This window comes from Oncorhynchus nerka, linkage group LG22, assembly GCF_034236695.1.
Source record: "Oncorhynchus nerka isolate Pitt River linkage group LG22, Oner_Uvic_2.0, whole genome shotgun sequence".
Classification (NCBI taxonomy): domain Eukaryota; kingdom Metazoa; phylum Chordata; class Actinopteri; order Salmoniformes; family Salmonidae; genus Oncorhynchus; species Oncorhynchus nerka.
Window position 1 is genome coordinate 16069585 of NC_088417.1, and position 13260 is coordinate 16082844.

The 13260-nt window shown below is 45.6% G+C and overlaps 1 protein-coding gene across 1 annotated transcript in view; it reads right to left on the reverse strand.

Moving 5' to 3' along the window:
- LOC115104488 (histone-lysine N-methyltransferase 2C-like) overlaps positions 1 to 13260 on the reverse strand; it is a 264974-nt gene that overhangs the window by 76474 nt on the left and 175240 nt on the right. The window contains 4 exon segments of the mRNA XM_065006980.1: positions 3519 to 4489; positions 4705 to 5043; positions 5046 to 5366; positions 5369 to 5836. Coding sequence (XP_064863052.1) covers positions 3519 to 4489; positions 4705 to 5043; positions 5046 to 5366; positions 5369 to 5836 — 2099 coding nt within the window.

The window sequence follows — 13260 nt, forward strand, 5'->3', positions numbered from 1 at the left end:
TATAATATTAGAGACTAGAGGTCGACCGATTAATCGGAATGGCCGATTAATTAGGGCCGATTTCAAGTTTTCATAACATTCGGAAGTCGGTAGTTTTGGACGCCGATTTTCTTTTCATTTACATTTTTTTTTCTTACACCTTACACTTTATTTAACTATGCAAGTCCGTTAAGAACATTATCATTTCCAATGACGGACTAGGAACGGTGGGTTAACTGCCTTGTTCAGGGGCAGAACAACAGATTTTTACCTTGTCAGCTCGGGGATTCAATCTTGCAACCTTACGGTTACTAGTCCAACGCTCAAACCACCTGCCTCACGAGGAGCCTGCCTGTTACGTGAATGCAGTAAGAAGCCAAGGTAAGTTGTTAGGTAGCATTACACTTATCTTATAAAAAACAATCAATCAATCATAATCACTAGTTGTAACTACACATGGTTGATGATATTACTAGTTTATCTAGCGTGTCCTGCATTGCATATGCGATGCAGTGCGCATTCGCGAAAAAGGACTGTCGTTGCTCCAACGTGTACCTAACCATAAACATCAATGCCTTTCTTAAAATCAATACACAGAAGTATATATTTTTAAACCTGCATATTTAGCTCAAATAATTCCAGGTTAGCAGGCAACATTAACCAGGTGAAATTGTGTCACTTCTCTTGCGTTCATTGCATGCAGAGTCAGGGTATATACAACAGTTTGGGCCCCCTGGCACTTTGCAAACTAATTTTCCATAATTATGACGTTACATTGAAGGTTGTGCAATGTAACAGGAATATTTAGACTTATGGATGCCACCCGTTAGATAAAATACTGAAAGAATAAATGTTTTGGTTTCGAGATGATAGTTTCCGGATTTGACCATATTAATGACCTAAGGCTCGTATTTCTGTGTGTTATTATGTTCTAATTAAGTCTATGATTTGATAGAGCAATGGGTAACGCTGCTTGGAGGGTGGCTGCTGTCGATATGTTCCTGGTTCGAGCCCAGGTAGGAGCGAGGAGAGGGATGGAAGCTATACTGTTACACTGGCAATACTAAAGTGCCTATAAGAACATTGAATAGTCAAAGGTTAACGAAATACAAATGGTATAGAAAGAAATAGTCCTATAATAACTACAACCCAAAACGTCTTACCTGGGAATATTGAAGACTCATGTTAAAAGGAACCACCAGCTTTCATATGTTCTCATGTTCTGAGCAATGAACTTAAACGTTAGCTTTCTTAAATGGACTTTTATTACACTTTTACTTTCTTCTCCAACACTTTTTTTGCATTATTTAAACCAAATGGAGGCTAAATTGATTTTGTTAATGTATTATATTAAGTTAAAATAAGTTCATTCAGTATTGTTGTAATTGTCTGTATTACAAATACATTTAAAAAAATATATTTTTTATTGCACTTTTACGTTCTTCTCCAACACTTTGTTTTTGCATTATTTAAACCAAATTGAAAATTTAAAATAAGTGTTCATTCAGTATTGTTGTAATTGTCATTATTACAAAGAAAATGTAAAATACATTTTTAAAAATCGGATGATTAATCAGCATCGGCTTTTTTTTGGGGTCCTCCAGTAATCGGTATCGGTTTTGAAAAATCATAATCGGTCGACCTCTATTAGAGACACGCTGTTCGCTCTGAAAAAATCTCCACAAAAACTGTATGGCATAACACATCTCATGTTGTATTTTAAAATATACAGTGTGCTGAAATGACTCCAGCTTAGAACCTTCCCACAAATGCATCACTGCCTGTCTCAAAGCAAGTCCATTGGGGAGTAGCCTGGTTCAAGGAAACGAAGCGCTGCTGCCTCATTTACACAACATAAACGTGCCAAGGAGCTAGGCTAACCCCCCCCCCCACACACACACACACCAGCACTCATGGGAGTGCACACTGCACACAGGGAAGCACGTATGCAAACACACACACGAGCAGTAGAGCTCATGCCGGCAGGCAAGTAGACACACCACACACAGGAAATCCCAGCTGATTCTAGCGATGGAAGCCCACCCTGTAAATGATCCTATACTGGAAAGAGCAATCCTCCTGAGATAACAGGAAGTAGGGGAAAAACTATGGACTAAAACTTCAGCTCAGAAACTTCTGTATAGACTCCAGTGATGTGTTATACACACAGGAATCCACTTGAAATGTGCCAATCAAATAGAAGTATTGAACATGAAGCAAGGTGGCTTCTTTAAAATGTGAGTTCTTACAGATATATCCTGACAAGTATATGTATATTATAATATACTAACAAATCGAAGTAAAAAAACAACAAACATTAACCTCTATAATTGAAAAAACAAACAAAAATTCTATAGCTGCCTTTGGGCTTAGATATACAGAGGAGCCAAGTTGAATTTCCCCTTTTGACAGCTTTGGCTGTCCTCCCTCTTCCCTCAGCTTGGTGGAAATGGGTTTGTGTCGTGCTTTGCGCTTCAATGAGTTCCTATCCAAATTAAAACACCTCCAAAAAAGACTCCCTTATGTAGTGCCCCTCCTTCTCCCCAGCATCAAACCCTCGGCACAGACTTGAAGGCTAGAAAGAGCTAGAGAAAGAGAGAGAGGAGGGAGAAAGAACAAGGGAGACAGACGGCAAGAGCGAGAGAAGATGGGTAAAGGGACAAAGAGAAAGCAAGAGCGCAAGAAAGGGAGCCAAAAAGAGAGAGAGAGCAAGAAAGACAGACATAGCTAGTGAAAGAGCGAGAATGCAAGAAAGCAGCCACGACCTCTCAACATTCATTAATGCACACTCCACACTGGCACTAATCAATGTGACTGAGCAACACCAAAGGGACTATAACTACAGAGAGAGGGGATACGAGTTGTGGATCAGACAGAGGATCACAACTCCCACCACGGCAGAGCAGTCTGTCTGCACCACTATCAAACATGTCCTCCTGTGAAGGTAGAAGGCTTCTGGAAGACTAGGACTAGAGCTACAGACCTGGTTGAAAAGCTACAGACCGTCCTAAGAGCTGCTACAGGCCTGCTCAAAGAGCTGCTACAGGGCTGCTCAAAGAGCTGCTACAGGGCTGCTCAAAGAGCTGCTACAGGGCTGCTCAAAGAGCTGATACAGGGCTGCTCAAAGAGCTGCTACAGGGCTGCTCAAAGAGCTGCTACAGGGCTGCTCAAAGAGCTGCTACAGGCCTGCTCAAAGAGCTGCTACAGGGCTGCTCAAAGAGCTGCTACAGGCCTGCTCAAAGAGCTGCTACAGGCCTGCTCAAAGAGCTGCTACAGGCCTGCTCAAAGAGCTGCTACAGGCTTGGTAGAATGGCTACAGACTGGAATAGACTACAGAAAAGCTACAGACTTGGTAGAAGAAGTGAATAGCTGCTAGAAGAGTTATAGGTCTGGCAGAAGATACAGACCTTGCTGAAACTATATAGGCCTGGGAGAAGAGCTACAGACCTTCAAGAGCTTTAACCCTTCCGGTACAGTTTTGGGGAAGAAACGTTTCTGCAAGGACCCAAAGAGAGTAACAAACAGATAAACAGCCTTACCTGCTTCACCCTTGGCTTCCCTGGGGAGAACTTCCTCTTGGAGATGGCAGGCTTCCCCATTCCAATCTTGGGGGTGAGGGGAATAAAGGTTGTGTTGGTGGGAGGCACACTAGCACTGTATCCAGGATAAGGCTGGACCTGAGGCGAAGCCTGGGCCTGGATTTGGACCTGAACCTGGGGTGGGCTGGCTTTCCTAGGGGAGGCCTCTGTAGAGAAGGGGGATGGGGCCAGCCCAAACGAGAGCTTGGGAGACAATCCAGGGGAGGCCTTGGAGGCTTTGCTCTCTCCCCTCGGAGAGCCGAAGTCCGAGAAGCTGCAGTCGCTGGCAGGGGTAGTATCCATTTCTACCGTGGTATCCATGTCTACCGTGCTCTTCCGTTCAGGAAGTTCAGCCATGGGACTAAGCTCCTTTTCTCTGATTGTATCCTCTTCAACTGGCAATACATTTGAAGGCAACACCTCCCCCCCATCTAAAACAATTGGAGGCAAATCCTCCCCCTCATCCTCTAACTCCTTCTGCAACTTCTGCACAACCTCCTTTTCCGCAACTGCACCCTGCTCCTCCTGCATAGGTTCCAGAACATTCTCCTCGACAGCCTGTTCCAAATCTGAAGATGTCATTTCCACAGGTGCTACTTCCATAGGCTTCTCCTCCTCTACAGGGGGCTCCTCGGTAGTCTCCTCCAAAGGCTCATGGGATATTTCTTTGGTGGGCGGAGTAAAAGTGGTTTTGGAATCCTCCGATTTGGTCTCCTCTGCATTGTGGGGCAACGCCTCATCAAGCGCCACACTTTTTGCCGCTTCTGGAGAGTCCGATATTTCTAGTTCCTGTTGGTCGTCGTCGGCCCTGGGTGCTGCGGGACTCTGGGAGGCGAGCGATGACACGCCCACTAGAGTTCCAGACCTCTGGGGAGACTCCGGGCCCTCTGTCAGGGTAACGGTCACCTGGATCTCCTGCGCAGGTTCAGCACCTGGAACGGAGAAAGCCAATTAAATAAGAGTTCCAGCTTGTTTATCATCCTGAATCAAATAGCATGTTTAATTGAATCGAAGCTGTGGTGTTTCTTTTTCAAAAGTGACACCCACAACAAGAGGGCGGAGACGATCTTATCTAAGTGGTTGGGTGAAATTATACTGGGACGTTATTGTGATTTTAAAGCCTACAGCATGGTTTTCTATACTGTACCTGAGGAAGACTCTTTGGGCTCCTGCTCCTTTAGAGGGCTAGGGCCCGCCCCCTCCTCCCGCAGAGGGCTAGGGCCCGCCCCCTCCTCCCGCAGAGGGCTAGGGCCCGCCCCCTCCTCCCGCAGAGGGCTAGGGCCCGCCCCCTCCTCCCGCAGAGGGCTAGGGCACGCCCCCTCCTCCCGCAGAGGGCTAGGGCACGCCCCCTCCTCCCGCAGAGGGCTAGGGCACGCCCCCTCCTCCCGCAGAGGGCTAGGGCACGCCCCCTCCTCCCGCAGAGGGCTAGGGCACGCCCCCTCCTCCCGCAGAGGGCTAGGGCACGCCCCCTCCTCCCGCAGAGGGGGCACGCACCCTCCTCCCGCCGAGGGCACGCCCCTTCCTCCCGCCGAGGGCTAGGGCACACCTCTCCCTCCTTAAGAGGGCACGCCCCTTTCTCCCGCCGAGGGCTAGGGCACGCCCCTTGCTCCCGCCGAGGGCTAGGGCACGCCCCTTGCTCCAGCCGAGGGCTAGGGCACGCCCCTTGCTCCAGCCGAGGGCTAGGGCACGCCCCTTGCTCCAGCCGAGGGCTAGGGCACGCCCCTTGCTCCAGCCGAGGGCTAGGGCACGCCCCTTGCTCCAGCCGAGGGCTAGGGCACGCCCCTTGCTCCAGCCGAGGGCTAGGGCACGCCCTTGCTCCAGCCGAGGGCTAGGGCACGCCCCTTGCTCCAGCCGAGGGCTAGGGCACGCCCCTTGCTCCAGCCGAGGGCTAGGGCACGCCCCTTGCTCCAGCCGAGGGCTAGGGCACGCCCCTTGCTCCAGCCGAGGGCTAGGGCACGCCCCTTGCTCCAGCCGAGGGCTAGGGCACGCCCCTTGCTCCAGCCGAGGGCTAGGGCACGCCCCTTGCTCCAGCCGAGGGCTAGGGCACGCCCCTTGCTCCAGCCGAGGGCAGGGCACGCCCTTGCTCCAGCCGAGGGCTAGGGCAGCCGAGGGCCCTTGCTCCAGCCGAGGGCTAGGGCACGCCCCTTGCTCCAGCCGAGGGCTAGGGCACGCCCCTTGCTCCAGCCGAGGGCTAGGGCACGCCCCTTGCTCCAGCCGAGGGCTAGGGCACGCCCCTTCCAAAAGCGGCACCACCACCTCCACCACAGCCATGAAAACATCTGGAAGACAGGAAATAAAAGCAAAGTCATGCCTTAATTGACAGCTGTTTGTAACAAAAAAATAATAGGCTTCCAACCAATTCTCACAACATCAAAAAAATAATAACAATAAAACATTTGGCCATGATGCAGTAGAGTAATCAAGAGGATATGGATACATGTGAGCTCAGTTTGGTCCCGTAGGACACCTGGCCCTGTGACAAAGGTATATGAGACAAATGCTATTTATTTCCAAAATGGTTTGGCCACCGTCAAAGGAATTTCTCATTAGAAAAAGTTCCCAGTTTTGAATGCAGAACAATGGGGAACTGAGGCCCCACTCAACTGCTGTAGTTCTCTAGTGAGTCACACACTGACACCATCCAAGCAGAACAATTCACAGCCCTTCCAATTAGGCTCTAATTCCGAGTTAATTAGGGAACATCTTCCTCCCAGGTATTCTCACTTCAACTCACCACCACATTCCAAAGCCAAAACCCAGCTGCTTTAATAACTCAATACCTAGTGTTCTCTCTATAAACAGAGTCTACGACTGGACAATTCCATGCCCTGAGGTGTTTCTATAGTGGATGGATTGGATGTGAATACTAGAACGTAAGCCGATACCACTGCTATTGAGTGATTCCTCAAGAAACCAGGGCAACAAAAAAAAAAGATTTCAGATTTTCACTAAATTTAATCCATGGAATGGTCCTTTGGATGAAGGATTGTTGGCATATATTTGTATCTAAAAGCATAATTGATAAATAATTTAAGTTGAAAAATGTCACATTTTGGCCATACCCAGGCCTCCTTTATGGCTGCAATGTTTAACTTTTTGGGCGATCCAACAAAATTCACATAGAAATGTGAGTTATAGATCTGTCACTCATTGAATGCAAGTCTAAGAAGCGGAAGACATGTTCTATGTGTGCTATTTGTAAGCTTCCCATTTTAAAAATGAGTTCTCGTCTTTTACCTTTGGTTTTGTACACAAACTTCAAACAGCTGAAAATACATTCCACAGTAGTTGATATGGTACAATGATTATCTACACTATACTTGCATGTTTTGTCACAATCTGAAATTATGTGAACTATTAGAATTTTAGCAACCAGAAAATGGCAGAGCGATTTCTGCATAGTACATCTTTAAGACTCCATAATGTTTCATCTGTAAGTGCGACAAAGAAAGCAGTGGTGTCATATGAAGCGTTATCGCTTGCTCTCTAATACCAGAAGTATTTTAATTTCAATGGAAAAAAAGACATTAACATATGAATATTGAAAAATATAAACATGAATATTGAAAGTATACAGTACCAGTCAAAAGTTTGGACACACTGTTGTGACACGGTAGGGGTGGTATACAGAAGATGGTATTTTACCAAATAGGGATAAGTCCATATTATGACAAAAACAGCTCAAATAAGCTAAAAGAAACAGTCCATCACGACTTTAAGACATGAAGGTCAGTCAATGCTGTCATGACACTGGCCTGGGGATAGGTTTATGACAGTCATAAATACCTCTCTCCCCTTTTTCCTCTCTCTACCCTACTGATGTGACTATTGAAAATTCCTTGGTTAACATAGAGATTCTGGGAACATCAGAAGTTGGTGGGAAATGAACCATATTTTGGTAATCCAACCAGTTGAACATATGCGTTGGTACTTAATGAATATGATGTCAGTTCGGTTGTCATCTGAGACATTCTCATCAATGATAGGATGACAAAAACTGTACAGTGGAAAGTCTACACATTACAGTTATCAGATTCACATGGAATTGTTGTGCAATTTAAACATTTGTGAGTTTAGCTTCTAAAATGTGAGAATTGGGTTTTCATGAGTGAATTAGGCCTGACTCAGTGGCCCGCCCACGTGAAGAGATATTGGTTATAAACTATGAAACACTCCCTCCTCTCCCTTCCTATATAAAGCCTTTACGACAATATAACTTTCTGTTTCGGGTACATTTGGATGAAAAATGTACCCCCCCAAAAAAAGGAAAATGTTTCCTCTAAATTTTTCTAATAATGTGCAAGCTATCAAAGGAGGTGGTCACCACTCCTACGCTAATTAGTGATCCTCCACCCATAAAAGGATTGATCTCTGACCTCAGCAGCGATACCAACCCTAATTATGCCATTAGCGAACCGCTCTCCGAAATCAACTATCAAACACAGGCTTTGTGACGGTTCTCTCCACTTTAGCACTGATGTATCGCCATCAAAGGTTAGCATCGGTCCAATACCACAGTGCACAATTGAAGCACGTGCAAGACATGGCTAACATGAGGGCACAGGTGGAGAGAACTGAGCAACTATTGACAAAAGCAGGAAATGAAAACATTCTGCTAGTCGCGCAACTGTGTTTGAAATCTGAACAATTAAATGTAATTGCAAATGCTCATGAAGATGAACGAGCACAAACACCAACAAAATCGTCATATGCAGGAACTCGATTTAGCCAAAACTAAATACGATGTAGTCCACTCTAAACTAGATAAATCTGTGGAGTTATCTACAAACAGGAGCTCGCAATTTGATAACATGCAGGCAGTTTTGTTGAACGTTACTCAAGGTAACAATGTTCTACTCCAAATTCTGCAAACCAAAGACGATCAATTGATGAACACAATGACTAACTCATTGAAGTCGCTGACCAAATGAAGGTTGAGAGAACTCGGGTGATGAACATGGAAATATTGATTTCCAAGCAAGTGGAAGAAATCTCATCACTGAATCTCTCGCTCCATACACAATACCTCTATCTGCAAACCATGACAGTTAAGTTTGAGACCGAAAGGAGCAGGGGCGAAACTCACGTGTCCAAAATCAGTACTCTAAGCGCTCAAGTGGACTCTGCAATGCAGCAGAATACCACCCTTAGGTACCATCTGGAGGAAGTCCAGAATGATCACGTTCTACAGCATGACTATCCATCCAAGCAACCGGAGTCCGGAACTCAAAGGAGTGAAGACAATAGGTTTCAGACATTGCCTCCATCATGTGTCCCTCAGTCTTCTCCTCTTGGATGGATATTTGGCACTGAGTAATATGGCGCATCTTAGCCAACAAAGGCCAAAGCTTGGCTTCTCGGCACCACTTTCCCCACAGGATGAAGCCAATCCTCTCCTCCCGCTTGACGCGGAATACCTTGACAAACTCGTCAAGAATTTCCCCACCTTTGACCCCGTTCCAGGTCAGCCAAACGATACTGAGATGTTCCTAGCTGACAGAGGACGAGTTGGCTACCCAAACGCTACGGGTTCTGACAGGGTTTACCTGTTGAAGCGAACTTCGAATAGACACGTGACAAGGTTCATTCGCCTACAACAGCAACACATGCTAAATGACTACGCTAAACTTGCCACAGCTTTGAAATTAGAATTCAGTGGAATTCAACTTGCAAACGCGATAGCTCACTGGCTAGCACGGTCAAACAAGCTCAATATCATAGGCTTCGTTCAGCTTACTTACTGAAACAGGAATAGAAGACGTGTTACCATTTAAACAAATGTTTCTGTCGAACATGTATCCCACCTTCATTACCTACTTGGGCCCTGCAGCCCACGTTGGCTTGCCTATCTTACAACTCAGAGAGCTTGCAAGCACAGCTTTTGAGGCATCAAAAGTTCACATCGCTAAAAGCCCTGACCACTCGGTTTTGAAGTTTGACCAGGAGCACTCACTCCAGTCAGAGGGTGCATTATCAGGTATTGGAGCATTGAGAGTTGACGCACAACAACGGTTTCTACCACGAAACCACGAATCCAATAACCACCGCGGTCTAAATAACTGTCAAGTACGTTGCCATCAACATGACTACCGCTACAATCGACCTGTTCGCTACGTTACTGCACCCAACCCACAAAAAGTGTCAGAGCACAAGGGTAACAAAGGGTTGAAGGAAGATCAAAATGTAGACCAATGTTCTCCTGAAGAACTAAAGCGAGAAACATTTGAGAAAAAAGACTGGTGACATCCAGTGGAAGTGATAGGAACTGAAAAATGGTTCATATCAAATATCCCTTGGCAAAGACATCTGAGGGAGCAGTCAGAGGCAAAAAAAACAAAAAAACATCTGAACAGTTAGTCCTCGGGGTTTTGCCTGCTACATAAGTTCTGTTATACTCACAGACATGATTCAAACAGTTTTGTTTTCTATCCACATCTACTAATAATATGCATATCTTATATTCCTGGCATGAGTAGCAGGAAGTTGAAATTGGGCACGCTATTTATCCAAAAGTGAAAATGCTGCCCCCTATACCTTAAAAGGTTAAAAGTGGAATGATGCGACACTACACTTTGAGGGGTCACTCAGACTACCTCGCCTCTCACATGCTGAAACTACACTTCAAGGATGTATCGCTCGTCCACCCTGTGTATGTTACCAGCCTCGAAACTGTACCCGTGCTACATGGAGCAGACTTGATGGATCAGTTACTCCCATTGATGGATTGGAAAACCAACCAGGCATGGTCACAGGCCACAGTGCCTTCTCCACTGACCACACATTCTTCCTCTAACGCTAGCTGCAACGCAGTCATTCACGAGGGGTATCTGTCGAAAGCACCCCTTGGGAAAAGGACATTTAGAAACCACTTGGTCCAGAATCCGATCCAAGGAGATATTACGATATCTCAACCCATTCCAGCAGTCAATCTGATTGACCATTCTTTTCATGATTTCGATTCAGCTGTCTCTGTGAATGAGCAACTTCCCTCCTCCTTGCAGTCGTGCAATACGGTAGTTGAGATGAACTCTCTTGCCCTTCGGACACTTCCGCAAGCACTGCGGCCGTCTCAGCAAGAAAAACATTGATGCACAGAGTACATTCTTCTTCCGATGACACACCTTCGGCTTTGTGGGGGACTGTCAACCCTTACAATGACACTAATGGCGTCAGTCCAGCAACTGACCCGATGACTCCCACTGGTGAAACACTTTTTATCCTCGTCTCAGTTTGCAGGTACTGAAGAGGTTGCCACACGCGGACGCGTGGTGACTGAGACCTCGACAGCCACTGAGGGTGTTGAAGCACAAACACCAGGAGATTTGGCTGAAAGGTTACAGCCATTCTCATAATACCGCGGCCACTGACTACTCGTACATAGGGTCTGAACTTTTCATTTGTGCCTCAGATATCAACACCACATGCTGGTTGGGGGGTCCCCGAGACACAAAAGGGGGGGAGAATAGTAGCCCAGACCCATGATGATCGAGGCCGGTGGGGTGGTGGAGACTACGGACAACACCGTACGAGGCCGCCAGAGCATAAATCAAATCTAGTTGTAAACTCCCCTATGAGAACAGTGAGGAGCAGACAGGCCCCTAGACGGGGATTATCTTAGAACACATCTGGGATAGTACTGAGGAGTACCACACTGGTTGTAAAGGAAGTCCAGTGGACTTGTCCACCTCCAAAATAAATGGCAACAATAATCATTCCTTGCCATGTGTAGTAGTCACTAAGAGACAACTAGTAAAATGTTCTAATCATGTATTCCTGTAGGAGAACATTTCAGAATAAATCAGTAGCACAACTGGTCCCCTTGAGTACCAGTACCACAGTCAGTCCAGTAACACTCAGTAAGAGAATTAGTAACCTCAGAAGTTAAATTGCTATTGAAAATAGCGACATAGGAGTCACTCAGAGTGCAACACGGGGAAAGGAATCTTCATTGCACTCTTCCAATGGTTAACACACACCACTAATAAATAGAACCCTCCGTTCAGGAGAAAAGTTACTAGAAGTTATGAACCATGATCACACCGCGTATGACTGGTCCAATACTTAAAGAGTACTTCCGTCATGAGGTTAGCTCCATCGTGGATAACATAGCTACCGCCACTACAATAGTGGAAGACAGTGACTGGTAGTAAAACCACTTCAGACTCCCTCGACACCAATTTTGACTGACCTCCAGGCATTGACCTGAAAATTACCTGACTACGTCACACTCATTCTGAACAAGTTGTAATCTGCCAGGATACTTGGTTTCCTTCCCTTGACATCTGCGCTTGCGTAAGCATAAACTCACATGCACAACAGAACATCCAATTAGGATTTATGCTAGGATCACTTAAGGGTCCGCGCAAAATACCAGCCTTAGTAAAGTTTGGGCCAAGAAACACAAGCAACGGACATTAAACCGGTGGAAATCTGTCCTTTGGTCTTATGAGTCCAAATTTGCGATTTTTGGTTCCAACTGCCGTGTCTTTGTGAGATGCAGAGTAGGTGAACGGATGACCTCTGCATGTGCGGTTCCCAACTTGAAGCATGAAGGAGGTGGTGTGATGGTGTCAGGGTGCTTTGCTGGTGACACTGTCTGCGATTTATTTAGAATTCAAGGCACACTTAACCAGCATGGCTACCACAGCATTCTGCAGCGATACACCATCCCATCTGGTTGCGCTTAGTGGGACAATCATTTGTTTTTCAACAGGACAATGACCCAACACACCTCCAGGCTGTGTAAGGGCTATTTGACCAATAAGGAGAGTGATGGTGGTGCATCCGATGACCTGGCCTCCACAATCACCAGACCTCAACCTAATTGAGATGGTTTGGGATGAGTTGGACCGCAGAGTGAAGGTAAAGCTGCCAACAAGTGCTCAGCAAATGTGGGATCTCCTTCAAGACTGTTGGAAAAGCATTCCGGGTGAAGCTGGTTGAGAGAATGCCAAGAGTGTGCAAAGCTGTCATCAAGGCAAAGTGTGGCTACTTTAAAGAATCTAAAATATAATAAATATATTTTGATTTGTTTAACACTTTTTTGGTTACTACATGATTCCATGTGTTATTTCATAGTTTTGATGTTTTCACCATAATTCTACAATGTGGAAAATAGTACTTGCCTTGTGTTTCAGTATATTTTGGAACACAATATACTCTACAGGTTCCAAAGTGGGACTTCTGCTAGTTTTAAAGTCATGGCCCATTTTATACAGAGAAATTGGTATAGTAGACAATGTAACGAATCAGATCCCTCTTTCTACATCCTGCAAATCACCAGCATAGGGGGACCATTTTGAATCCATTTTCACATGCTTACAAATGCTTACAAATTGGATCGTAACACTAAAAGTAGCAGAGATCCCACTTCGGAACTTTGATATGCCTTCTTATCATATAACAAAACAAACGGTAAAGCTTCATATGACACCAATGTTTGCTTTGTAGCACTTACAGATGAAACATTATGGAGTCTTAAAGTGGAACTGTCATCGCTTTAGCAACATGAACTCTGATTCAAATCGGTTCATATACAACCCCAGGAAGAATATGATGCCTTTTTATTTCATTTTCTGACAAGCGAGCACAGACATGGAAGCTTTCAAGTTTTCATACTTTCATAGAATGTTTGGGAATGACAGTAAGGTATGTGAAAATTCTATAGCAATATAGAGTTGGAAAGCGGCCGTGCGTTAGGACA